At 38.0% G+C, this 25,493-nt stretch overlaps 3 protein-coding genes across 9 annotated transcripts in view; 2 read left to right on the top strand and 1 right to left on the bottom strand.

The window, feature by feature from the left end:
• The first annotated feature begins 452 nt into the window (after positions 1-452).
• On the top strand, positions 453-3,416 carry LOC125236260 (phosphoglycerate mutase 1). Its single transcript, XM_048142969.1, has 5 exons — positions 453-617; positions 690-922; positions 1,223-1,414; positions 2,297-2,369; positions 3,126-3,416. Exons 1-5 carry the CDS (start codon positions 515-517, stop codon positions 3,290-3,292), a joined length of 768 nt encoding a protein of 255 aa, XP_047998926.1. The 5' UTR covers positions 453-514; the 3' UTR covers positions 3,293-3,416.
• Positions 3,417-4,093: 677 nt separating this feature from the next.
• LOC125236261 (protein lethal(2)k10201) lies at positions 4,094-23,952 on the bottom strand. Of its 2 annotated transcripts, none has more exons than XM_048142970.1 (4): positions 23,835-23,952; positions 21,778-21,932; positions 16,098-16,296; positions 4,094-4,511 (listed from the first exon to the last, which is right to left on the bottom strand). In XM_048142970.1, the coding sequence occupies exons 1-4, from the start codon at positions 23,838-23,840 to the stop codon at positions 4,173-4,175; spliced, it is 699 nt and encodes a 232-aa protein (XP_047998927.1). In that variant the 5' UTR covers positions 23,841-23,952; the 3' UTR covers positions 4,094-4,172. The 2 variants fall into 2 exon arrangements, with proteins under 2 accessions (XP_047998927.1, XP_047998928.1); XM_048142971.1 differs by lacking the exon at positions 23,835-23,952 and adding an exon at positions 23,077-23,219.
• LOC125236259 (nucleoside diphosphate phosphatase ENTPD5) overlaps positions 23,390-25,493 on the top strand; it is a 40,853-nt gene continuing 38,749 nt past the window's right edge. For 5 of the 6 annotated variants that reach the window (XM_048142961.1, XM_048142962.1, XM_048142964.1 and 2 more), the window contains exons 1-2: positions 24,077-24,254; positions 25,210-25,336. In XM_048142961.1, the coding sequence (XP_047998918.1) occupies positions 24,222-24,254; positions 25,210-25,336 (160 nt within the window). In that variant the 5' untranslated portion in view covers positions 24,077-24,221. Of the gene's footprint in view, positions 23,558-24,076; positions 24,255-25,209; positions 25,337-25,493 lie in introns of those variants that run through there. The other variant, XM_048142963.1, reaches the window with a different exon arrangement.

A 25,493-nucleotide genomic window follows, 5' to 3' on the forward strand; every position in this document is an offset into this window, starting at 1 on the left:
TTTTAATCCAGAGGCGTATTTAACGAACGCATTACCAAGAAATATGTGTCCTGCTGCATCGTGTATGACCGTTGTAACACAATCATTGTCTATGTATGTAAAATATTAATATTATATTGTACTTTGCACTATTGCAATAAAGTTTACTTTGCTATAATACTATTTTGCCTATGAAACGTCATTGATGAAGCTAGGAACACACTACGCGGACGTCCGTCGTGAATCGACCGCGGACGGGAATCTGGACAATGGAAATACACATAACCGTGCAAACTATCGGTCGACGGACGCGGACGTGGCCTTGAGCGCACGGACGTCCGATCGAAATCTGGCTCTCTGGATGTTTTGTTCCGTGCACACTGATAGGTCGCGGTCGCGGTCGTTTTACGACGGACGTCCGCGTAGTATGTTCCTAGCTTACAGCGAAGGAAGGTCACAGAGAGGTTATTGGTGTCAGACTGATATTAGATTGAAGAATTTGAGGGTTTGACCGGTCACGAAATATTCGAAAACTATGCCTGGAAAATACAAAATTGTTATGATTCGCCATGGCGAAAGTGAGTGGAATCAGAAGAATTTGTTTTGCGGATGGTTCGACGCTGATTTAAGTGACAAGGGTAAGTTGAAAGACTCGTGAAGTATACTTACTCGTTTTGTCGGGATGTTGTCTGATTAGATAATTGCCGCAGGTCGCGAGGAGGCGGTGGCCGCCGGCAAGGCATTGAAAGCCGAGGGTTACACGTTCGACATCGCCCACACGTCGGTGCTGAAGAGAGCCCAGATCACGCTGAGCTCTGTGCTGAAGGAGATCAACCAGGCCGACCTGCCGGTTAGCAAGACTTGGAGGCTCAACGAGCGGCACTACGGTGGACTCACTGGTCTTAACAAGGCCGAGACCGCTGCCAAATATGGAGAAGCTCAGGTAATTGTGTTGTCAAGATTAACAATGCAGCCTTTTCAGACTTTATTCAAAAACACAGGGTACCATTACCTATTCAAAATAATTTACTGAGTTTGTTCAGAGTTTCACTGTTCACTCCTATCAGCATACTCTATTAGTCTTTCAAGTGTGACTCGTAAACTAGCTCCTAACTGCAAACAGTGTGCTATTCAGCTAAATATTTAATGGTAGCTGTGTCGCTGTCAGTAGTTACTGAATATATTGTGTAAATTGCTTAAAAAATACAACTTGACTTTATTATCTTTTCTTTTGTTGATCCAGGTCCAAATCTGGCGTCGCAGCTTCGATGTTCCTCCTCCACCCATGGAGAAGGACCACCCCTACTACGACACCATCGTGAATGACCCCCGCTACGCTGGTGACCCAAAACCTGAGGAGTTTCCGATGTTCGAGAGCCTCAAGCTCACCATTGAGCGCACACTGCCATACTGGAATGACGTTATTGTGCCTCAGGTACTTGAAAATTTATTATTCAAAATTAATCTGAGTACAAACTAGGGGATTTTTTCACTTTGCATTTGCACAGTTAAAAGATGCATCATGATAATAAAACTCAACTTGTTTTGCACAAAAAAGTTGAGAGAAAACCATCAGTATACGGTAGCAAATATGTAGAGGATACTAGCGAAAATGCTAAAATGGAAAGGAGCCCTCCTTTCAACTTGGGAAATTTAGTTAAATATACAAGATAGATTTATCGACAAAAAAATTGTCCATTAAGAACAACTCAGCCAAAAGATATTTCAAAAAAATCTTTAAAATCGAGGTTCCGCTCTCAACTCTTTCCTCCTTCAAAACTTAATCAATCGGAACGAAATTTGAGAATCTGAATAACAATCAAATAATCTATGTTGGACCGTTTAGCTTTTTTGGTCAATTGTTGCCAATCTTGAGTATCACACCTTTTTTTGCGCCACAATGAAAAAGGCCGTTTTTGGAATTTTTTGATTGGCTCTAGAAACTTTAAAAAGCAGAATATCAAAAAAATCAAAATGGTCCGACACAGAAAAAAATAATAACAATCTGTGTTGAAAAAATCATTGCTCTATCTTCAAAAACCAGGGAGGAAATAGTCGAGAGCGTTTGTATGGAGAATTGACCCCTACCATATCGTCTTAATACCACCAGTAACAACTTGGTGGTAACCTGGTAACTAGTGGGCGGTAACCTGGTAAATGGTGTTAACCATTTCAATCATCAGGGTAATCTTGCCCTGAGTTTCGTAATGTGGTCTACAACTTTTTAGCAACATAAACAATATTTAATTTCTTTCAAATAACCTAGCTATTTAGAAGATCAAATTTCGATTAAATATTTTATTTCTTATTTGTTCAGATCAAAGAAGGCAAGAAGATTATTATTGCCGCCCACGGAAACAGCCTTCGAGGCATTGTCAAGCATTTGGATGGTGAGTTAGAAAAAAAAATTACAGTTATTTCCTTCCTGTCAATTTTATTTTCTTACCTTCTATCTCAGCAATTAACATTATTGAAAAATTCATGTACGGTGGTATGTTTTAATTTTTTTATTGCATAAAATCATTAACTTCTATTTCTTTGCCTTATTCACATGTGAGAATTTATAAAATCTTGAAACATTTTAATGTATTATGTTGAGTATGTACATGCCATTTTCTCTATGTCGACGTATCGGCGACTATTATTTTTAGTATTTAATATTTCCCTCTTGTTGCCGAAGAACAACTTGCTGTTTTGATTTATCATCGGTAACAGTTAGGAATATTTTTATCTGTTACTGTTTCTATTGGTAATAGAAAATGTATTCTGGTAAATTGGCAATAACCATTTTCCCTTACGCCATCTCGATAAGGTAACCAAATTTTACAGATATTATAGTCTGTCAAGCCATTTTTGTCAGTAGGAATGACAATGATATGAAAAATTAAATACTAGCGTTTGCCCGCGGCTTCGCTCGAGACAAAAAGTAGCCACTCTCCATCTCTTCAACTATCTCCACCTAAAAAATCACGTCGATTTGTCGCTCCCTTTTGCCGTGAAAGACGGACAAACAAACAGACACACACACTTTTCCATTTATAATATTAGAATGGATTTCAACTTCGCGCCTTTTCTACTGACAAACTTTTACCAGGCTATATTCTCTAAAAATATATTTAAAAAAAAAATCGTCTTTTTTTACCCAGGCCTCAGCGACGCCGCCATAATGGAACTGAACCTTCCCACGGGCATCCCGTTCGTGTATGAGCTAGACGAGAACATGCAGCCCACAGACTCCATGCAGTTCCTCGGAGACGAGGAGACAGTCAAGAAGGCCATGGAGGCTGTCGCTGCCCAGGGCAAGGCTAAGTAAACCAGATTAGAACTTGTCGCTTGTGTACTGACGTGCCGACAGAAACTTTCCAAAATTGCGAAATTTGCAAGATAGGAAAAATTTCCTGTTTTTCTTGTGAAACGTTCATGACATTTTCAAGAAATTTTATTTATTTTTGGATAGTTTCCGCAACTTGCACATCAGTACGCTTGTGTAAGGTGAATTTTATTTAATGTGATGTGATTATTTGAAGAAAAATGCATTGATGATTTCGGAGTTTTAACTCGTACGTAAAATAGACGTCAAAATAGGAGTCTTTTTGTTTAAATATCTGTTACGGCCTGGCAAAAAAGAGTAGAAAAAAAATAAGGACGCCACCGTTTACATAGTGCCCCTTTTTGCACGTGGCAACCTGGCAACTATTGTGACACTTTTGTATGAGAACAGTTAAGTGTTGCTATGATAAAAAAATATCTTCCATTTCTACCCTTGTTTGCCAAGCTGTAAATTGTAGTTTTCTTTATAAAATTACGTCATAGGACAAACTGAAATTATTTGCGTAAGTGTAAGGCAACATTCGACAAAATAAAAAAAAAGTTTAAACATGGACTTCTATTCAAAATAATTTTACCTGTCATAGATTTTAGATGTAATTTATTCTAGAAGACAGGAATAACAATATTGATATCTATATTTAATATGTTTTGATGTTGTTCAATGTTTCAACAACTGGGAATCTCGAATAATTTGCCATTTCACTATCAAAATTAAATATTTTATACGCTCTGAATATAAATGAATATATCACTGAATATATGCAAGTCATATAACATGTTGAAATGTAGTAATAAGCTTACTTTATTTATTTAATAGTAATCATTGTGAGTCAATAAACTGTTATGATGTAAAGTTGGTTTTATTAAGTTGGCAAACTGTCCTTTAAGTCCTTTACAACTTCATCCATGTTTACATCCGCGGTAGTATTTTCTTTCTCTGTAGTAAACTTTTTCCCTGTGTATTTAGGGAAAGTTTTCTGTTTTCTATTAGTGAACACAAATTGTTTTTCTTCTGTGACTTTGTCAACATCCATAGAGCTCTCTTCGTTCTTTTTATTTTTATTCTTTGATTTAGTCTTTTTATTTTTAGGTTTTTGGTCGAATCTGAAATCTTTCGGCATTTTGTGAATATTAACACAGTGTTCGAGACGTTCTTCTGGATTTATGAATTTTTCTTTGCATTCTTCTATGTAACAGCAATACTGAAAATAAAGTGTTAAATTAACACTGTGCTACCTAATTAAATTATAATACATGCCAGTCACAGTCGAGTGTCGACATGCAAATAGTTCTATACACGGTGTTAAATGAGGAAACCGGAAGATTTCAACTACGCATTTCTGAGGGCAAAATACAGATACAACGTCAAGCAATTTTTTTTTCTCTTTTTTAATGTATTTTCACATTTAAAGTAAATATAGGTGAAAAACTTAAGGAAGTCACCTGTTGTATGTGTGAGTGACGTGTTCGAATAGAGAACTAGCCTAAGACCGGTACGATATTTTTGAAAATAATTCTATAACAGTAGTTTTATTTCATATACAGCGCTTAATCGCAATTTAAAAAACCTATATTTTCGAATCCACCAATAGTTTGGAATGGAAGATATAAAAAAAAACTACGCCTAGATAATAAGCGTTTTCTTTCAGCAAAATACCTCACAGTAATTTAATGGTGGAAACATGTAGAAAAAAATCAGTTTTAAGGTTTACAACCCGAAGCCACCTAAATATATGACGGGAAATAAGACTATTTTTATTGATATAGAATTTTTGAATTTTGTCTAACGTGCTCTAGAGCTGATATAATAACAGATATTTTTAACCAGAAATCAATAGCACATAATTTTTCAGATATTTAACATATAAAAACCACCAATATATTTATATGGAAATAAAAAAATCTAAATATTTGACCGGGCAAATTCGAAACAGATAATAGTACGAGGTTGACTTTTATTGTCCCTATTTAACAATATTAACAGCATGATAATCCACCCAACAAGTTTGACCTTTATTTAATACTTTAATTTATTTAATATATTTACATTTTTTGCGTGGTTTGGTTTGGACCTTAGTGTCTTACATTTAGGAATCCATATGGCAAACCACCACGCCGGTGGAGCTGAGCCGAGGGTAGGTGATGAGCCGTGTCGCATGCTTTTTATTCTGTTCTTCTATTACACATTAACGTAAATGAGGAGGCACACTGACATTTTACCCCGCCAGGCGGCGCCTATGCATGTCACTGTCATTCATATGTGAGAGAGAGAAAAAACATAATTATCAGCTTCTCGCTCTCACGTCTCACGGACTAATAGGGTGGCGCCATCTGTCATATCCTTTGAGTGTTCCTCCTCATTACATGCCTGTTTCTACATAAGTAATATTTTAAGTAGATTAAAAACAGACGTTTCCCACCGATAATAAAGTCCAAAGTAATTAAAAAAATTACACATTAATTTGACTTGACCGTTATTCGAAGCTTATTTAATTGAGATAGGCAGTACGTTTCCCGCCGGGTATTGCTATCTCTTTCTATACCCCTTCTACCTGTCCCCTCCACCTGGCAGTGGGGATGGCTTTCAGCTCATTCCCATTTTTCAATTTGTTCGTCATTGGCGTCTAATTTCCCGCCGCGGTTGGTCGCGCTTCAAAACTTTGAAAATTTCGATACCTTGAAATTATCTAAGTATTTTCTGTGATTTTTTATTTCAAGCGCGACTATTTAACGGTAGTATATTCTACCTTACCGAAATAAGATTACAAATTGTGTGCATCAATACACGTAAGTCCTTAATATTTTTAAGGTTAACATTTTAAAGCAAAGTGAAATCCATTTTCGAATTGGATAATTAAAAATAAATTTGATTTATTCCTACCTTCATACTTGATATTCGTTCAAAGTCAAATTTTAGTATTTGACTTTAATATTTTCTGTAAAAAAATATATCTACCCTCCAATAATTATTTAATTTTTTAACGGTGTTTGCCCTTCGTGTGTTCGTATATTTGAATAGCTTTTTAATACGTGGTGTGTTATTTAGAATCATGGACGATGCTAAGGGAGAGTGTAGCAAACCTGGCTCTCACGGTCAACCTGTTCGACATCGTGACCGATCGTCCAGTTCCAGTTCGAGCAGTAGTAGCAGTTCTTCTAGCTCCTGCGCGTCAGGCCCAAGGCGCAGACGACACCGCAGGTCAAAGAAAAGGGGGGGCACAAAAAAGGAGATACTCAAATTGACCAAACTTGTTAACAACTTGCAGGCACAACTAGCAAGTTCAAACGAATGTGCTCGCCTGTACGACAACGTTTCGGAAATTTCAGATTGTAGTCGAGATCTTTATGGGAATAATGTAGAAAATGAACCAGGCCAGGCGCCACCTGTGCCTCAGGAGCAGGAACCGTTTGCGTTTGGACTAGGCACCAAATTAAAGGAACCAGCTATGCCTGCTACGTCAGAAGGTGAGTTGAAGTTATTGTGTGATATACAGCGGTTGAATCATAATGAATGGTTTAATTTACGCTATGCAGAGATCCAGAAAGTGTACAATCACACTCCTGGCTATACGGATTTAGAAACTAATGACGAGGTTAAGGAATATGATCAGAATCCTCACTTGGTTCAGGCAGATAGGGCCTTTGGTGCATTAACCTACTGTATGATAAAACAGCAGGAGGCCTTACACGCAGCTGTGCAGGATGTGCTGACATGGGCCCAAGGCCAAGCAGGCACGGAAATTGCTCACTCGGCACTTCGTGAAAAACTTAACAGTGTTTTTCTCAGTGGTGATTACTACAAGGTTTCTGAAGACTTTTTACAGGTCATATGTGGACACAGAGCGGAAGTGATTCAAATGCGACGGAACGGTATCACAAAACATGTCAAAGATAAGCTGGTTAAATCCGCTTTACGTAAGATACCTCCATCGGGATCGTCACTGTTTAACGCTGAGGCTTTTACGGCTGCTCTTGAAAAATACGGCGGTGTCCGAAAATGTTTCTGGCCATTATCTAAGACTCCTGCTTCGCAAGCAGGCCCTTCAAAGACAAGCGCACCCTCGCAGGGCACAGCGCCTCAAAAAGTACTCTCGCAGGGTACTCGCTATAATCAGATATATGCTGCAGGTGGCAACTATGAGAATCATGGCTATGCAAACAACACCCAACCCTCGCGGGGTAATTATCATCATCCATACCCTTCGCAAGGGTATCAAAACACATATAACTCTGCTCGTTCTAATACAAGGCCGAATTCTGGGTCTTCCTTTCGAGACCGACAGCCAAGGGACTATCAGCAAAGAGCACGTGGAGGACGTAAGCGTCCTCAGTCCCCCGGGGGCATAGACAGAACAAGCGAAGGAAATATTGACTCGATACAGTTCAGGGCCGGCCGTCTAGTAAATTACTACGACATTTGGGAAGAAATGAATGCTCCAGTCTATCTATTGCGGATAATAAAAGGGTATCGCATACCTTTCGTACAGAAACCGCCATTATTTTACCCGAGTCTTCATCAGACCAACTTCGAGTGCCAGTACTCGACGGAAATGACGGCTGTTATCGATCAAATGAAGTCTCAAGGGATACTGGAGGTAGCAAAGCCCTCACCCAGTTTTCTATCCACCATTTTTCTGGTACCAAAGAGCGACGGCACTGCTCGCCCCATTTTCAACCTGAAGGCCCTGAACAAATTCATATTGACAGAGAGATTCAGTCTATTAAACGTTCACCGCATACCAGACTTTCTGCAACCAAGAGATTGGCTGTGCAAAATAGATCTTTCGCAAGCTTACTTTCATTTACCAGTTGCTCAAGCGCACAGAAGATTCTTACGTCTTATCTACAGACAAGAATTACTGGAAATGACCTGTTTACCCTTCGGCTTAAGCACAGCGCCAAAGGTCTTTGCGTCAATCACCAACTGGGTTGCTCAGACGCTGAGAGACGAGAATATTCGAGTAGTTGTATACCTCGACGACTTTCTGATTGCCCACCAGGTCAAGGAAACTTTAATCATCCACGTAAACACAGTGTTAACAAGACTGGAATCACTGGGGTGGATTGTCAACTACGAGAAATCAGTCTTGAAACCTCAGAAAGGTTTGGTGTATTTGGGCGTTTATTGGGACCCGTGGTCCAATCAGAAACGCCTACCGAAGGACAAAGTACCCAAGTTAATCTCGCAGATACGACAAATGTTATGCACCAAGAAAACAAACCGGAAGGAGTTAGAGAAATTGGTGGGACTCCTGAACTTTGCGAGTTTCGTAGTTCGCTTGGGAAGATTAAACTATCGAGCCTTATTGAATCTTCTAAATGGAATGCCCGAAAGGTCAAAACATTTTTTTTCCATACCTCAAGATGCGAGGGACGATCTAGTATGGTGGATGCACAATTGCCTTTGCCCATCTCCAATTCACTTGCCACCCCCATCTCATTTTCTGACAACCGACGCTTCGGATCTTGCATGGGGAGCGCAACTAGACTATCAGTCTCTCTGGGGTCTTTGGACACATGCCGAGAAAAAGTTACACTGCAATCAAAAGGAGATGTTGGCCATTTTAAATGTCTTGAAAGATCGTTGTCGCTTCCTGTCTCACTCGACGGTCCTAGTTCAGAGCGACAACAAGACGGTTATAGCGTACCTCCGCAATCAGGGAGGAACGAGATCAACACCCCTCTTACAGCTGACTTACAGAGTGTTTCGGTTGCTGGAGCAGTATCAGATCCAGCTAAGTCTGTTCTACCTACCGGGAAGGTACAACAGTCACGCGGATCATCTTTCGAGATTGCGCACACCTCCCGAATGGCATCTCCTTCCAGAATGCACGGAGCGAATATTTTCCAAGTGGGGAGTACCGCTAATAGACCTATTTGCTTCGACGAGAGCCCACGTAGTGATCAACTATGTGTCGATAGACCAAAACGACAACAAAGCCCTGTTTCACGACGCCTTTTCAAAGGTTTGGAATTTCGAACTGGCGTGGATTTTTCCACCCCCGTACTTGATACCGAAGGTTCTAACTCACCTGAACCAAGCTTCAGGAACATACCTATTGATAGTTCCTCGGTGGCACCGTGTTTTCTGGCGTCCGGATCTCAAGGCTCGAGCCATTGCAGCTCCCTTTACACTACATCATCTAGACAAGGTTCTAATAGACGTAACCACAAATCTGCCGCCCCCGAATGTTCACGAGATGACGCTAGAGGTTTGGAAGTGTGGGGGTGGTCAGAGAGTTTAACGGATTGGAATTCTGATCAAATTGCCCTTCTTCAATCATCATGGCGTGCCTCTACACGAAACACTTATAATACAGCCTGGAAGAAGTGGGTATCCTGGTCAAGTCAGCAAAAAGTAAATACTTCACGGCCCTCGGGTGCAGATGTTGCCAAATATTTAACAGACCTTTACTTGGTCGACAAATTATCATACAAGACAATTCTTTTGTATAAATCTGTAGTGTCGACTCTATGTAATACAGATTCCTCGGAGAGATTAAGTTCTCATGTCCTTGTCAAGCATGTGCTAAAATCTATAGCATTAAGGAATCCAATAGACAAGAAACCTCCAATTTGGAATGTGGAAACCTTGATTGATTATATCAGAAAATCGAATATTAAACGGGATAATATATTTGAGGCTTGCAGAAGAACAGCATTGCTCCTCCTTCTGTGCTCTGGCAGAAGAATACACGATCTTACGTTACTAAATGTTGATTGCAATCATTGTGTTCTGTCGGATAAGTCGATAACCTTTTGGCCTATGTTTGGGTCTAAAACTGATTGTGCAAATTACAGACAATCAGGGTGGAGATTACTCTCGAATGAGACGTGTCAGAATCTTGACCCTGTTTACTGGATTAAACAAACATTGTCGCTATTAAAACATAGAAGAGAATCCGCTAATTGTAATAACCTCTTCGTATCTCTGAGAGGCGAGGTTAGAGCTGCATCGCGTGCGGTGATTGCAGGTTGGATCAAATCAGTGTTCAGGGAGGCAGGTATAACAGCAACTCCTGGAAGCATACGTGCCGCTGTAGCTTCTAGAAATTGGGTGGACAATTGTTCTGTAGAAGACATTTTGTCAAGAGGCAATTGGCGCTCTGAAAACACCTTTAAGATTTATTACAGACGCGAAGTTATGCCTGCGCCCCCCTTGAATAATGCCTCAAATGTATCAACACTTTTTGCAGTTGTGTGATTGATTATTTCTGATTAGACCATAATCAATAATCTCGTTCGACCTAAAGCTGATTGTTAAACATATAAAGAACTTTTAATAAATTATGTTGAAATTTTGTTGATAAACATCATAATAGATTATTTTTAAATTGGTTGCAAGTACCTACTAATTTATACTGAAGTCAATTATCACTGTGGTGTAATAGTATTCAAGAAAGCATTGTATTATATATAATTATTACCACTGAGGCACCTATGTATTACAATATCTCTGATTGCCAAAGGGGTAGTTACCCCTGTAATTACTACTCAATTTTTGGATCTGTATCATAAGGTTTTGTATGCTTCATTAAAAACTGGAGTTCTTACATCTTTTGTTTATTTTTAAACAATCTAACAAAAACTAGCTTATAACAGATAACTGTTGTTATTCATCCTCATTTTATAAACCCTCTGTCACATTGGCATCTAAGTCGTCCTCCACCAGGCGATAACAAACAGGTCTCAATTAAATAAGCTTCGAATAACGGTCAAGTCAAATTAATAGACGCGTTTTACCTACCAATAAAACGCATATTAATTTACTTACCTTATTCGAAGCTTATGAGTAAACTCTGCCTGGTTTAATTTCGATCCAATGACGAACAAATTGAAAAATGGGAATGAGCTGAAAGCCATCCCCACTGCCAGGTGGAGGGGACAGGTAGAAGGGGTATAGAAAGAGATAGCAATACCCGGCGGGAAACGTACTGCCTATCTCAATTAAATAAGCTTCGAATAAGGTAAGTAAATTAATATGCGTTTTATTGGTAGGTAAAACGCGTCTATTTATTTTAGGCATGCGATTTGACAGTCGTCGAAAAGAGTATATACTTGTCAGTACATACATCTATCTCACGTTTTTCTCTTCTACCATTTGACAGATCTCCGTCATCTTGTGAAATGTATTCTTCCATTCTTCAGAATCGTTGAAGCAACGCTTGTTACAAACACGCGAAAGCTATGCAAAGTCTAATTTCGACCCATATGTCACGGCCAGGTATAGCCCCGGCGATTATCGTTAGACTTACAAGCCACAGGTCACAAGTTCAAATCTCAGTCGTCGCATACGTTTTTACAGCTTTTTTAATTAATTTTTTAAGGTTTTATTTATATTATAAGTTGATGAGTACAAGCTACTGCAATGACATTAAATACAAGGACGCACAATTCATAACAAAAATGTTTTAAAAATCTGGGTCTAAATTGCATTTATAACATTCTTGTTGATGCTAATAACGTTAACTTCTTATCTGCTTAGGAAAAAAATCGTTCATGTCATAACCAACATAGTGTATAAAGACCTAAGTATCAAAATTGCAAATGGAACTGCCACACACTAAAAACTCTTTATCAAAATACCTTTTGTCATAATATGCTCAAATGACTTATATGTCAAAATGAATTGCGAACGAATATTGAACGAATGGAGCCGCTACCAATATATAATAAGTATGTAGGTATTAGATATTTCCAATTTATTCCATAAATATAAATACCTAAAAAAGGCCGCAATTTTACTTCTTCATTACATAAACTTTAAAAATACCCTACTGTATCATCTTTATCTTGGTCACTTGTACTCCGTTTATTACAATAAATGTATGTAATGTATGTGTAAATTTCCTGAAATAAATGTCATATCTTGTTGTCACAAAGAAAAATTTACAAGGCTTCCAAGAATCTCGAGCTGGAAGGATACAAATTAAAATATTTTCTATGAAAACAATTAAATTCGACAGCAGACAACCCAAAGGTTTATCGGATTTATTTATTATAGGCATTTGTTTTAAATTAAATACCAGTGGTTCTGATCTGATAGTGTGGGATATTCTTTAAAATTTATTTTCAAAAGGAGATTTAATGTTTTATTTTATTTTTTTATTTTTATTTCAAATATGTTACACAGTATGACAGTAAAAACCAAAGCACTGAGTAACTAAAAATACATAAGAGCATAAAAAATAAACACATAAAAGTAAGAAACGTCATCTAGATTTAGGTGACAACGTAACGTCGAGGCTTCGTTGCGTCGTCTGTCCGGGCGTACAATTCGGCAGGTTGCCCCGGAACCGTCGAAAGGCTACACCCTTCGGCCAGAAGTCTGCACTCGCGATGGTGTCCTGCAGCGGCCGCGGCACGCGCACAACAAACGAGCTGAAGTGCACGTAGCGGCGCGACTGCAGCTGCTGCACCCTCAGCGTGAAGCCAGTCTTCCGGCGAACGTACTCCACCACTTCGTCGGCCACGGCGGAGTAATGCAGGCGAGACACGTAGAGCGGCTTACTTGGTGTGGCGACCCGAAGACCAGAATTAACCGGATCCGCAGTGCCACTCACAGTCTTACGAGGCGCCCTACGCGCCTTGCTTTTCCTTTCCACCAATGTGAATCCCTCTGTATCTACATTGGTGCGGGAGGACTTCTCCTGACTTCTCATGTTGGTAATGCCATTCAAATAATATTAGAAGTGTCTAATACGCGAGTGTTCGAATTTAATTATAGGATAGCACATATTGAAAGTACTGTAATATGGGTACAAAAGCCTGCCTATTGAAATATAAAATACATAGCAAAAAGTATAGAAAGGACCTACTTTTCGACTTTTTATTTACACTACGTACCGACCATACAACTGACTCTAATTAATCTTGGTATTAAAAAGAGTAAAATGTAGTACGTTTTTCCATTATCCGATCCGATATCGGATGTCGGACCGATATTCCATACATTACAGGCGGAATCTTGGATTCTTCTATTGATATCCTTCCGACATCCGTTATCGGATCGGATAATGTGAAAACGGTCTAATAGCGACTCAATAGTTTTTGTTCCTTGAAAGTCATTAATTTGAACAAATAAAATTATTCATTGAAATCTATACAATTACAACGAGTATTATAATGTATAATACATTCATTTTGTAATGTAATCCAAAGAAATAACTTATAAGAAATATATTCTACCCTTTTTGCTTGTTTTCTGATTACTATTTAGCCAATTTTTCATTGACTCATACCATGGACTTTCAATAGGGACTGAGCTCACACTTTTTTTGCCATACTAAATTGAACTTTATCACCGGTGCAGAAAGGCGTTCTTATCAGACTAGTAAAAGTGTGTCCACATGAGAGGGTCAAAGTTGGGGCTGGTGTCCCTCTCGCACCTGTGACCAGTGTTAAAGAGATTACTACAGTAGTAGTATTTTTACCTGTATGATAACTAAGTTTATAAACTTCTTAAATTATTTTTGTATTATATCGAGGCAAGGATATTAATACCTTGTAATGAATTGGTAAGTCATTATTATGAAGCCATAAAACCAAAGATTTGCGCAATTAAAAAAACCTTTAATTCGGTATTAGTAGATTTGGTAGTAACTTTGAATATTGACTGGTATCCCCAAATAATGACAGTGATGACGTCATTCAAATAATTTTGACAGTGGCAATAAGTGCGAGATCACCAGCCCCAACTTTACCCTCTCATGTGGACACACTTTTTGGCCTAACAACTCAATCTAGCTTAATGATATATAAATCTATTAGCCATACCGGACAACTGTCACTGTACAGTTGTAATCCTTATTACAAGGGCATAACGTCTAGCGATGGTTAGCTAAGACAGAGTATTGCGGTTAGTAGGAACGACGCACGATGTTGAACCTTAGGTTACCTTCAATCAATACTAATACTGAAAGACAATTTTTAAACTTATTGCATTACATGTGTCTAACAAAATTTCAATGAAATGGGTTGTAAATCTAATACTAAAAAATAAATATTTAAAAAGAGAGGGTTTAAAAGGGTGTATAAGATAAAAAAATAACAAGAAAAAAAGATTTCCACTGCCGAGGATCGAACCCACGACGTCAGGTCAGGAGCGCGCCCATCGTCTTACGCTACTATAACTGAGCTATTTAAGCGATAGTGAAGGTGGCGAAATATATTATTATACCGCGATGTAATGAAAATACGAATGAATAACTAACTTTTGAAATAATGCAGAAAATGACATCGTCAATAGTAGAGTTGGTAGGTAAATGAAAAATATGAAAATACTTCTTTCAGTACAGATTTTAGCGCTTCTTGGCGTGCATTTAAAGGTGGATTATTTTTTATACTTCTTTATTTTGATCTTAACGAAAAGTCTGTTCCAATTTTTTTGCTGATATAATTTTTGCCCTGAATGTTATTCTGAGCTAGTAAAATACTGAACTTCCGTTTTGTTTTTAGGGTGGTTTCAGTAGAAATAGTGTTTCAACACATATTGTAGATACAAAACAACCATAACTTCACTTGTCCTATTATTGCTTGCGTCATAACTAATTTAATTACTCCGCTTTTTGCTACTACGAAGTATCATTCACAAAAATAGGTGGTTTCTTAATGTGTTATAAAGATCATAAATTAAAGTAGTCGAATTTAAAACAAAAGTCCTGATACCATTTTCGCCTGATTTTTAGTGAATTAAAATAATCTTTTTTTTATTATATTATACGTTTCTTGTCACAAATTTTGGTGGCTTAACTAAAAAAACTGTACCAAATTACCAAACTTAATTTTTGGTGAGATAAAAAGTACTGTTATAGAATTAAGTTATTTTCCCAGTAGTAGCAAGACCGGATAGCTCTTGGGGTAAACACATATTTAACATTAGTAACACAAACAAAACAAACGCCTATTCGAACACGTCACTCACACATACAACAGGTGACTTTCTTAAGTTTTTCACCTATACTATTTGTAAAACTCGGCCCACACACGAGTCACACGTCTCAGCCCGCGGGATCAGTTGATATCTTTTTTTTTGTCGGAGGATACTGGCCCACTTGGTATCTATCAACGAGGATAGTTAGATTATGTCCGATAACGGCATCATCGCCAAAAAACTGCGTTTTGTTCTGATAAATAATAAGTTTTTTTTAATGCTTATAACTCTAAAAGTAGGCGATATCCAAAACAATTTATATGACATTTTACCCTTCTAATAATATGATGAAGAATACGTTGTTAAAATTATTCGGCTTCCTCACGTTACACTGTGTATGTATTGTATACATAGACATTCTGATAAATCAGATTACGGGAGTTCTAATGAATTTTTCATCACACTTGCACAGTAAATGTGCAATTGCCGCAGGCGGACTGGGAATTACCTATAGGAAAATCGTTCTGCCAAGGGAGTTCTGAGAGTTCTTAACTTTTTTATCGTTTTTCTTATATTTCTTGTTGCAAATGTGATGTAAAACATTGTGTGTAACTCGGAGCGTAAGAACATTGAAAACTCGAGTCAAAAGACTCCGGCAAGCTGTCGAGATTTAACTTACTCTCGTTTTCAATTAAACTACCGTCCCTCGTTAATCGTTATAAACTACATAACTATGTATTTATTATATATTTGAATGAATTGTTTATTGAATAAGCATTTACATGAACATAAAAATAAACGCAACGTCCCCCAAAACTGTTTACACAGTTATAATAGCATTGAATACTTGCATAGTTGACTTCTCAAACTAAGCACTTTTTTACTGACAAATTAGGTGTGTTTTAGTATAGCTTACCGAAGGTTTCTTAGTGGCCAGAACAGCGAAGAAGGAGTCATGCAGTTCCTGTATATGCAAGTCTAGAAGATGCGGCGACGGAAGGACTTTCTTGCATTGGCTGCACGAGTATCTGTGAGAGGCGTTGTAATGGTTCTCGAATTCTAATAGAGATTCTGTTGTGAACTGGCATCCAGGGATGCTGCATGTAGATTTTATTCTAAAAAAAGTTAAATAAACCATATAGATTCGAGAAAAAGATGTCGGCCTCATATTGGAAAATATCACCTGCGCCCGTAATAAATTATTTTTTGCACAGTAGAAAAAGAGAAATAGACGAAATACGTATGTAAGATTGATAAAGAAATTTCGCTTTTCGCGACAGACCCAGGAAAAGCATGGCGCCTATGATGGTCCCTTGCGGAACACCAACACTTAGGTATGTCCAATGTACTTAATAGAAGAAGAATAATAATTATGTAACTTATATTTATGGGTCGTATATAAAATAAAATTCAGTAGTCTACGTACACCAAGGAAAGTGAATGGCTAATGACGTGCATTACGTGATGCATATCCTTGTTAAACGCCTTTGCAATGTCAAGATATTATGGTTACCCCCCTGATTCATAAACGTACTCTAAGGCACTGGTCCCACCGCCGGCTACAAACTATAAGCGAGTGAAACTATAAACTACAAACTAGTGGGCGAGCGGCGAGAAGCGAGTATAGTTTTACTAGTTTAGACGCTGAGCTATAAGCGAATGTTTGCGTGCGACGGGCGATTACTCGCTCCACTAGCTCAGCCGGGTGGCCCAGCATAAAGGTCAGTTTTGGGTCAGTGAGTGCAGCCACCAGATTCCGTACTGCTAAGCGAAAATGGTCTTAGAAGACCTTCCTTCTATTTCAAATTAATAAAGATTGGCGTTTAAAGATTTTTGAAAAAACATACGGGGTGCGAGAAAATTTTTGACAAACTTTTTTATTATGTCTATCGATTCTATTCCTATCCAGTATCAATAGTTTCCGTGGGTCAGTAAATACGTGCACTCGCATCCACCTCATAAGGTAAAATGATCGGTCTGATCGCCAAACAGGCACCGGCGAGTACCGCTGAGCTAGTTTTATAGTCGATAGCTTTTATCGCGGCGGTCAACTAGTAAACAGTGGTCCCACCGCCAACTATCAGCGAGCTCGGCTATCAACTAGTAAAATTATGTACTAGAAACAGTTGACAATCAGCGGGCGGCTAGTAAACATTGTATGGAATTATCGCTTACTCGCCGGGCGGTGGGAGAGTGTCTTCGCCGGCGGTGTGAACAAGCCAGCTATGAACTATAAATATATATCTCTCTCTTTTATTTACACGAAAGCGATTATCTTTTGTTCGTTTCTTGAGCTAGAAAATAGCCGATAGTTCATAGCTTACTCGCTCGCGGTGGGACCAGTGCCTAATGTTATCAAGCCGATAAAGTTCGTTTGTCCCTTGGCGTCATCCATATATTACGTCACAGTGTAAGGGGGGGGGGGGTCATACTAAATGTGACAATCCCTGTTAAAGGGATACAAAAAAGCGTGACATAGGGGGGGGGAGGGGTCCAAAAACCTGAAATTTGGTGTGACGTAATATGTGGATGATCCCCTTTCCGACGTATTGGTGTGATAGAAAAGGACAAACAAACTTTATCGGCCTGATTAGAGTTTGCATTATCCGACGGGTTTTTAATATTCGAATAATTCGGATAATACAATTTTTATTATTCAAATATTCGAATAATCGGATAATTTCGGATAATTTATGAAATGGAACAAAATTAATGTTCCAGGTGCGTATAAGCGTGGAATTGATAACGACTGAGATAGATGAGTGCCATAATGCGAAATTTACCTACATATTTTATTTATTTTTTGCGTAAATCAGCAAACTGTAGAAATTAAAACACACCTAGCTCTCTATGTTTAGTTCTATGACTAAATCTTAATATCTTTTGTGCAATTACCCCCTTCGATCCTAACATCTGAAGGCAGCTATTCAGGAGCTTCTCGACCATCTCCACGTATCGGATGATGAGGCTCATGGGTAGCTCTCTGAAGTCCTTTGGTACTAGGTAGCCTGCTCCAAAGTCCAAAGTTCTTCATTCTTTGTCTGGCGAGGGCGTGACATTCACACATTAGATGTCTGACGGTCTCTTCCTCTTCGCCACACATGCGACAATCAGTGTTGTCAGCGTGTCCCGTCTTGGCCAAAATTCCTTTGATCCCGTAATGGCCTGTGAACACCCCCGTTATAATTTGCAGTTGTCTGTTGTCTAGCTTTCCTAGCTTTTTGCTCCACCCAGAGTCTACCCTCCGCATAAAGAGCTTTGAATGCTTCAGGCCTACCAGGGCATCCTACTCTTTTTGGTGATTAGATAGATAGCCGTTTTAATGGTTCCTCGTGAAAGGCCCACAAAAGGTTCCGGACCTATGAAGTTGTCTTCAGATCCGGCCTTGGCAAGTTCATCAGCATTTTCATTGCCAATGAAGCCTTCGTGCCCACCGGGGCACCGATCCATACCAGTTGCACCCTGTTTTGCCATCCAAGCTCTTAACAAGCTTGGATGCCGTTTAATACCAGACTAGAGTCAACTCTGGGCGATGTGAAGGCTTTGAGTGCCGCCTGACTGTCGCTGACTATATAGATATTCTTCCCTTGGGTTTGTCTAACTATATTCTCATGTACACAGGCAATTATTGCATATGTCTCGGCTTGGAAGACAGTGGCATAATTGCCCATGCTGATACTACCACTGTAGTCATTTGCATAAATGCCTACGCCCGTACCAGATGCCACCTTGGACCGGATCGGATACTTAATATAAAAAGTTGAAAACTCTCTTCGTAGGCTTTAAACAAAAGCGTCCTGGTTAGGGTCTTACTTAGAACAGGAATGAGCAAAGATATAGGTACTCGTGCAAAACAGAATAATCAAAAAAAGAGAAGACCAATTAGTCGAGGACACTTCCTATCCAGGGGTGGATCATACCAACATAAAATATACAAGACATCAAATTTAAAAGAATGAAGAAGGAGAAGGAACAAAGGCGAACTTATTTAAAAATTTAAATCCAAAACGCCTCAAATTGCTCGGCAGCGATTTGATGGGTTTTAGTTTCCAAGCTGATCAGTAGATCGACTAAGATTTCGAAGTATAAGTACGAGGGCTGATTGAAAAGTTCGCGGCTTAAGTATGAAATCAAAACCAAAGTTTTTTTATAATATTTTTATTTCTCTACGTAGTCCCCGTTAAGGTCTTTGCACTTATTCCATCTGGATTCCAAAGCCATTATACCACTTTAAAAAAAAAAATCCTCCAGGCCTTCAAAATAGGTATCCACTTCAGCTTGGACCTCGTCGTTGGTCAAAAATTTCTTACCACCCATGTGTTTTTTTTAAGTTTGGAAATAAATGGAAGTCCGATGGTGCCAAATCGGGTGAATAAGGCAGATGCGGCAATAATTCAAACCCGCAATTATGAATTTCTGCCATTGACTTTAGTGACGTATGCACGCGTGCATTGTCCTGGTGGAAAAGAACTTTCTTTGTCAGCACTCCAGGTCTTTTTACTTTCAAAGTCGACGTAAAAGTCGACGTAATCGACGTAAAAGTTCGCAATAATAGTCCGAGTTTATAGTCGTACCTTTTTGGAGATAGTCAACCATTATTACACCCTTTGCGTCCCAGAACACTGATGCCATAACTTTATTTGCCGACAAAATGGCCTTTGCCTTTTTGGGTGGCGGAGATCCAGCACGAACCCACTGTTTTGATTGCTGTTTAGTCTCTGGCGTATAGTGGTAGACCCATGTCTCATCCATAGTAACATATCTGTCCAAAAAGTCTTGAGGGTCAGCTTCATACAGGTCTAGACAGTCGCGTGAAATTGTTAGACGAGTGATTTTTTGTTCCACTGAAAGGAGCTTTGGAACCCATCTCGCCGACACCTTGGAAAACCCTAATTCGTTAACTATAATGTTTTGAGTTTTTTCATAGGAGATGCCTACGATGTCGGCTATTTCTCTCACTTTTAACCGTCGGTCTTGGATTACCATTTTGCATACAGTTGCCACATTATTTGGATTGGTCGCAGTAGTTGGCCTCCCGGAGCGAGGGTCATCTGCGATACTGACTCGTCCCCGCTTGAATTCAGCTGCCCACTTTTTTACCATCGTATATGATGGACCGGATTGCCCTAATGTACACTGCATATCTTCATAAATTTGTTTCGCAGTCAATCCTTTTTTATGAAGATATTTAATTACATCACGTTGCTCCAAATTGTCCATTGTGAAAAAACTGCTTACACGTATTTTTAAATGAGAGGAAAAACTTATTTTAAAATATTGCATTTAATTAAAATTTCGCGGGATGACAACTAAATAATGACAGTTCAAAATGACGGCAGAAAAAAGAAACTAAGTTTTTTTTTTAATGGTCAGGCCGCGAACTTTCCAATCAGCCCTCGTAGTAATTATACCGATTTTTGTGTATGCATGTAACTAAGGACTTAAAAGGAAAATACCTTATATTTCTTAGTGAAGTGGAGGGAATTCTGGCGTACTAAATTGCTATGGAACTTATAACAGCTAAATTTGGAGTAAGGCGCTAAATTTCAATTTCAAAAAAACAAGGGACCAGGAAATCTAGGTATAAATCTCCCTTATTAAGTACGGTTTTACAGATAACTTCACGTTAGCTATTAGCAGTAATGAAAGTAGATTGGGGTAACGTTTTCATATAAAAAAAGTATAATTGAACGTTTTTCTGTTTTTCTAAATCATCCAATTAATCGAATATTCGATAAGAAGTATAAGAACTGAGTGCGTGGGGTGAGGCATTCTGCTTACTTCTTTCCACGAATGCTTTCTTTGTTTTGTAAATAAAATAAATATTTGCCTAGAAAAGCTAGAATGAAATAATATTAGTTTGATTTTGAAGATAAATAGGTGTTAACTTGTTAGCAATAACATTATCCGTATTAAGAATTGATCTAAATTGGTTTCAGTGACGTCTATCTATTAAATATATTACTTAAAAATAAAAAATAATGTTTTTAGAAATTATCCGTTTATCCGGATAATTTCACTTGGATTATTCGAATATTTTCGGATAAAAATATTATCGAATAATTCGGATATTCGAATATCCGGATTGCAAACCCTAGGCCTGATACAATCCGAATTTTGCATGTCACTGTGTGACAAGGTAGATTGGCTCACTCTATTGTTAGGTAACTGTAACACCTACCCTATCTTTCGCAAATAAATAACTTATGACTTAACTTAGTACGTTTATGAATAAAGGGGTAAAAATATTTCGTAAAATGTAATTCTCTACACGACTGCTGTGACGGATGCTTGTTTGCTGCCAAATACGATGTGCCTACTGGATCATATATGTTGATATTGATATCATTTTGATCGGTCCTATCAGTGACTTTATTAAGGAGTTTTAAACCCTCTTTACCTCTGATCTTCCTCTTTCCTCTCCTCTTGCCAGATTTAACACATACCTATCTCTTACGGAACCAATACATTGTCAATCTGATTCAGGCCAACCATTCACGCGTGATAGTCATAGCGTACCTGCAAGCGAAAAAGTGGGGAACGACGAAGGCACGATATGTAAACTTGTGTCTACCTTATCATGACGAAAAACTTACATCTCATGACATAGATCCTCTTCATCTTCATCCCTTACTCCGAGTCGTGGTAGTGGTGGGTCGTCTTTAAAGAACTCGTCGCCGAGTTTCCGTCGACCGACGCCATATTCTTTGAGCTTTTCTATTAGGACCAGCCTGTCCATTTTGTGGTGATCCTGGGGGAGAAATTATAATATAGGCACGTAAGCAGTTTTTGGACTATTTCGAGTCCGCTTTAGCACAAATAGCGATTATAAAATCTGCGGTACTTGCAACTCGGATATTTTAAACTTTTTTACCACACCAACTGGTAATTTTTTTTTCTCAATGGAAAACTTTATTTATATTTATAAAAAGGTATAATACCAGGTTTGTATACATTTTTGGTAACAAAATTGGTATGTTTTATACAAACTTCGTGGAACATTCTACAGGTAGTTACTATACATTAACCTAGAGGCTTAGCCCATTATACTTTGACCTTAAGAAAGGTATAATTATTAAATTATACATAAACTCATGCGCGGATCCATGGGGGTCATGACCCTCACTGGAGCCTAGGTAGACCTGTAGACCACGTGACCCCCCCTCCCCCCCCGAGGCCTGGGCCTTTAACACATGACCCCCCCCCCCGGGCACGAAGTTGGATCCGCGCTTACTCGCACGTTACATAATAATACCTAATTGTTATTATGAAATCATTCATTATACCATGTTTTTTAGGCAGGTAGCAATCAATTTTATAAACTTAGGTCTTAGGAACTGTCTAGGTACCTACTATACCTACAATGTGTGTAAGTACCTATATAATGTAATGTATATATCATATATATAATGTACCTAATAATGTTTGTATTTTCTTACTCATCGTCCTCCTTGCGTTATCCCGGCACATTTTGCCACGGCTCATGGGAGCCTGGGGTCCGCTTTGACAACTAATCCCAAGATTTGGCGTAGGCACTACTTTTGACGAAAGCGACTGCCATCTGACCTTCCAACCCGAAGGGCAAACTAGAGACCTTATTGGAATTAATCCGGTTTCCTCACGATTGGTTTCCTTCACCGAAAAGCGTTGTATTTTCTTACTATTCTAATATAAATATGATAATTAGTAACTTAGTTAAATTTACATACATACATACATACATACAATCACGCCTGTGTCCCATGAAGGGGTAGGCAGAGCACATGAAACTACTCAGGTTTCAGTGCCACTCTTGGCAAATAAGGGGTAAATTTATGATTAAGAATTTCTTAGATTACCTACTTAACTAATATTTTCACGCCTTTTATAGGCAAAATAGTTGAACGAAATTGTACCTTTTGACCATCCTACTGTACACTATTTTATGAAAATAAATTACACTATAAAATTTTTCCTCATTCCTTTTCCTAACTCAAAAGTTAGTAGTTAATTAGTTATGTTCTCAGTTGGTTCTCAGTGTCTGTTCAGCTGGGTAATTAAGTATGACGGCATATTTATAAATATTAAATAATTCAAGATAACGTATCGACCGTATCGCGAATAAATTAGGTCCTTGCTCGTAATTGTATACTATATTTACAGCTACCTACTTCTCGCGTTATTCATAAAAAAATATCTCGAGTCATCGTGACTCTGCCTGATAGTCGATAGCTCCAGACAGTTGTTGGTTAATATTACATTACGATTTCCTTGACAAACAAATCAGTGGTCTATTAGACGTTAGACGCAGGGGCAACTGGTTAGTGGAATTGTGTAAAAATAAATCTTGAGGTTTTTAAATAAATTATTACCATGGCTGATGTACGCAGACGAAAGGTAAGGTTTTAAATTTTTATATGTAAGTAGTTCATAAACTTATTTGACTGGCCTTTGTGTGTGAAATAATAGTTGATAATAGTTACAAATGTTTACATTCGATTACTTCATTTCTACGATTCTCACAATAGGGGCCTATCATGTGTGTAATCAAACCAAAAGCTTTTCTTAAATTCTCGAATAACAAATTAAGTAATACATTATTTAATTAACCTTAACATTCAAATAATACATTACATGTGTAATTAATATGAAATAAAACAAATAAAACACTTACAAACATCAAGCTGTATTCACACGCTGCAGCCTGCAGCACAACGACATCGTTTCCATAAACAAAATAGACGATTTGAGGAATTTAAGATTCTGAAAAACGCCCTAAAAATATTTTAACTACCACTATTTAAGGTATCCTTTTTAACTCTTCAAGATATAGCCAGCAGATCTGTAACTATAGACACACTGAAACAGCTCCATTGACATATGTTTGACAGCTGTATTTTGCCTTCCAAAATTTGTCAGCGATGTCGATTTCAGTCCACTAATTATGGAAGGCTTTAGTCGCTAAAAATATGTTACAAAAGGTTGACGTATTCTAACATTTCAATGTACAGTATTTATTATTTAACTTAGTGTCTGGTTGTGATGTTTATGTCAGCCCGATATGGGAAAATTCAGTACTTACCGGTACTTAGAGGTAAGGGTGTTGGTTGTTTCGTGAGGAACGCAAATTGTAAATATTGAATGAATTTTACACCGTAAGCGGAATATTTTATACTTGTCTTCACAGCTGGGTAGCGTAGAGTGTTTCTAAGTAATTTCTTCATTAATACTCCATTTTCGTGAGTGTTTTACATTCATCAAAGTTTTTACTATTGATTTAACAAAATAAATATTTTCGACATAAAAGTTTATGGCGATACAAAGAGGAATGTAACATGAATTCTACTTTTTAATGGAAATGTAATTTGTTTTGATACTTTTTTCCCATAATTTTCAGTGTTCATAACAATTCATCTAATCATAACATCAGTTGTTATGGTATGGCAGTGTTTGGTGTCAGTAATGTAGACTAAACACCATCTGAGCCGATTCAACATCCAAGTTATTTTAGAATTCAATTATATTCTCAAACATACTAAATTACTTACACATGGGGCATTCCATGAGAATGTTGCTGTTACATATGACATGCTTTCGCCTTGTAATGCAGCTATGTCAATCAAATCCTTAAAACTCGAGAAAATACAGCCAATTTGTTAAGCAAGTCATGGAAGCATGTCTGACACAATTTAACTTTCTTAGCATCTTCAGAAGTATTAGAAGAATTGCCTGTTGTCAATATTCTCGTGGAGTGATCCTAATGATTGATTTCACGGCATCTTGATAGAATCTACACTACTATGAATTTTATTTATTATTTATTTGATACACTAGCAGCTCTTCGAGCTGATGCGTGTATATCACTGCACTTGTGTTTATTTTGCACTTTTCAAAGTTCTAATATAATTGTCCAGTCTAATTTGTAAGAAGTTTATGGATGACTTACCACTGTGTCACTGCCGCACTGCTAAAATTGACAATCCATAATGTAAATATCAAAATACCTTATAGACATCTAGTCAGCATTTGAAATGTTTCTTTTTTTTTAGTTAAAAGATGATAGCTCAGCGCCGAACATCAACATACGGAGTAACAGATCGCTGAAGCCTCCTCGCCGTCTTAAGAAAACATTCATTCTACTCATTGTAGCCGCACTATGCATGACATATTTTATGGGTGAGTGTTTAATAAGAAAACCCTATTACGGATGCCATGGTTGGAAATTAGGGTCATCACTTTACTTTTCTATAGTCTGTATCTGTATAACCTGTTTTTATTGAATTCCGTTAACTTTAAGGTTAGGTTCTTTAGATCAAATACAATTAATTTCTCT

Source organism: Leguminivora glycinivorella, chromosome 19 (assembly GCF_023078275.1).
Source record: "Leguminivora glycinivorella isolate SPB_JAAS2020 chromosome 19, LegGlyc_1.1, whole genome shotgun sequence".
Taxonomy (NCBI): domain Eukaryota; kingdom Metazoa; phylum Arthropoda; class Insecta; order Lepidoptera; family Tortricidae; genus Leguminivora; species Leguminivora glycinivorella.

What these genes read in the sequence shown, in the direction of transcription:
- LOC125236260 (XM_048142969.1), top strand. Translation starts at nt 515, where the DNA reads ATGCCTGGAAAATACAAAATTGTTATGATTCGCCATGGCGAAAGTGAG. An exon ending in CGCTGATTTAAGTGACAAGG is followed by an intron (nt 618 to 689) that starts GTAAGTTGAAAG and finishes TAATTGCCGCAG; the next exon opens with GTCGCGAGGAGGCGGTGGCC. An exon ending in CATTGTCAAGCATTTGGATG is followed by an intron (nt 2,370 to 3,125) that starts GTGAGTTAGAAA and finishes TTTTTTACCCAG; the next exon opens with GCCTCAGCGACGCCGCCATA.
- LOC125236261 (XM_048142970.1), bottom strand. An exon ending in GAGGATCTATGTCATGAGAT is followed by an intron (nt 16,297 to 21,777) that starts GTAAGTTTTTCG and finishes AACTTTTTTTAG; the next exon opens with AATAAAATCTACATGCAGCA. An exon ending in TGGCCACTAAGAAACCTTCG is followed by an intron (nt 4,512 to 16,097) that starts GTAAGCTATACT and finishes CTTTATTTTCAG; the next exon opens with TATTGCTGTTACATAGAAGA.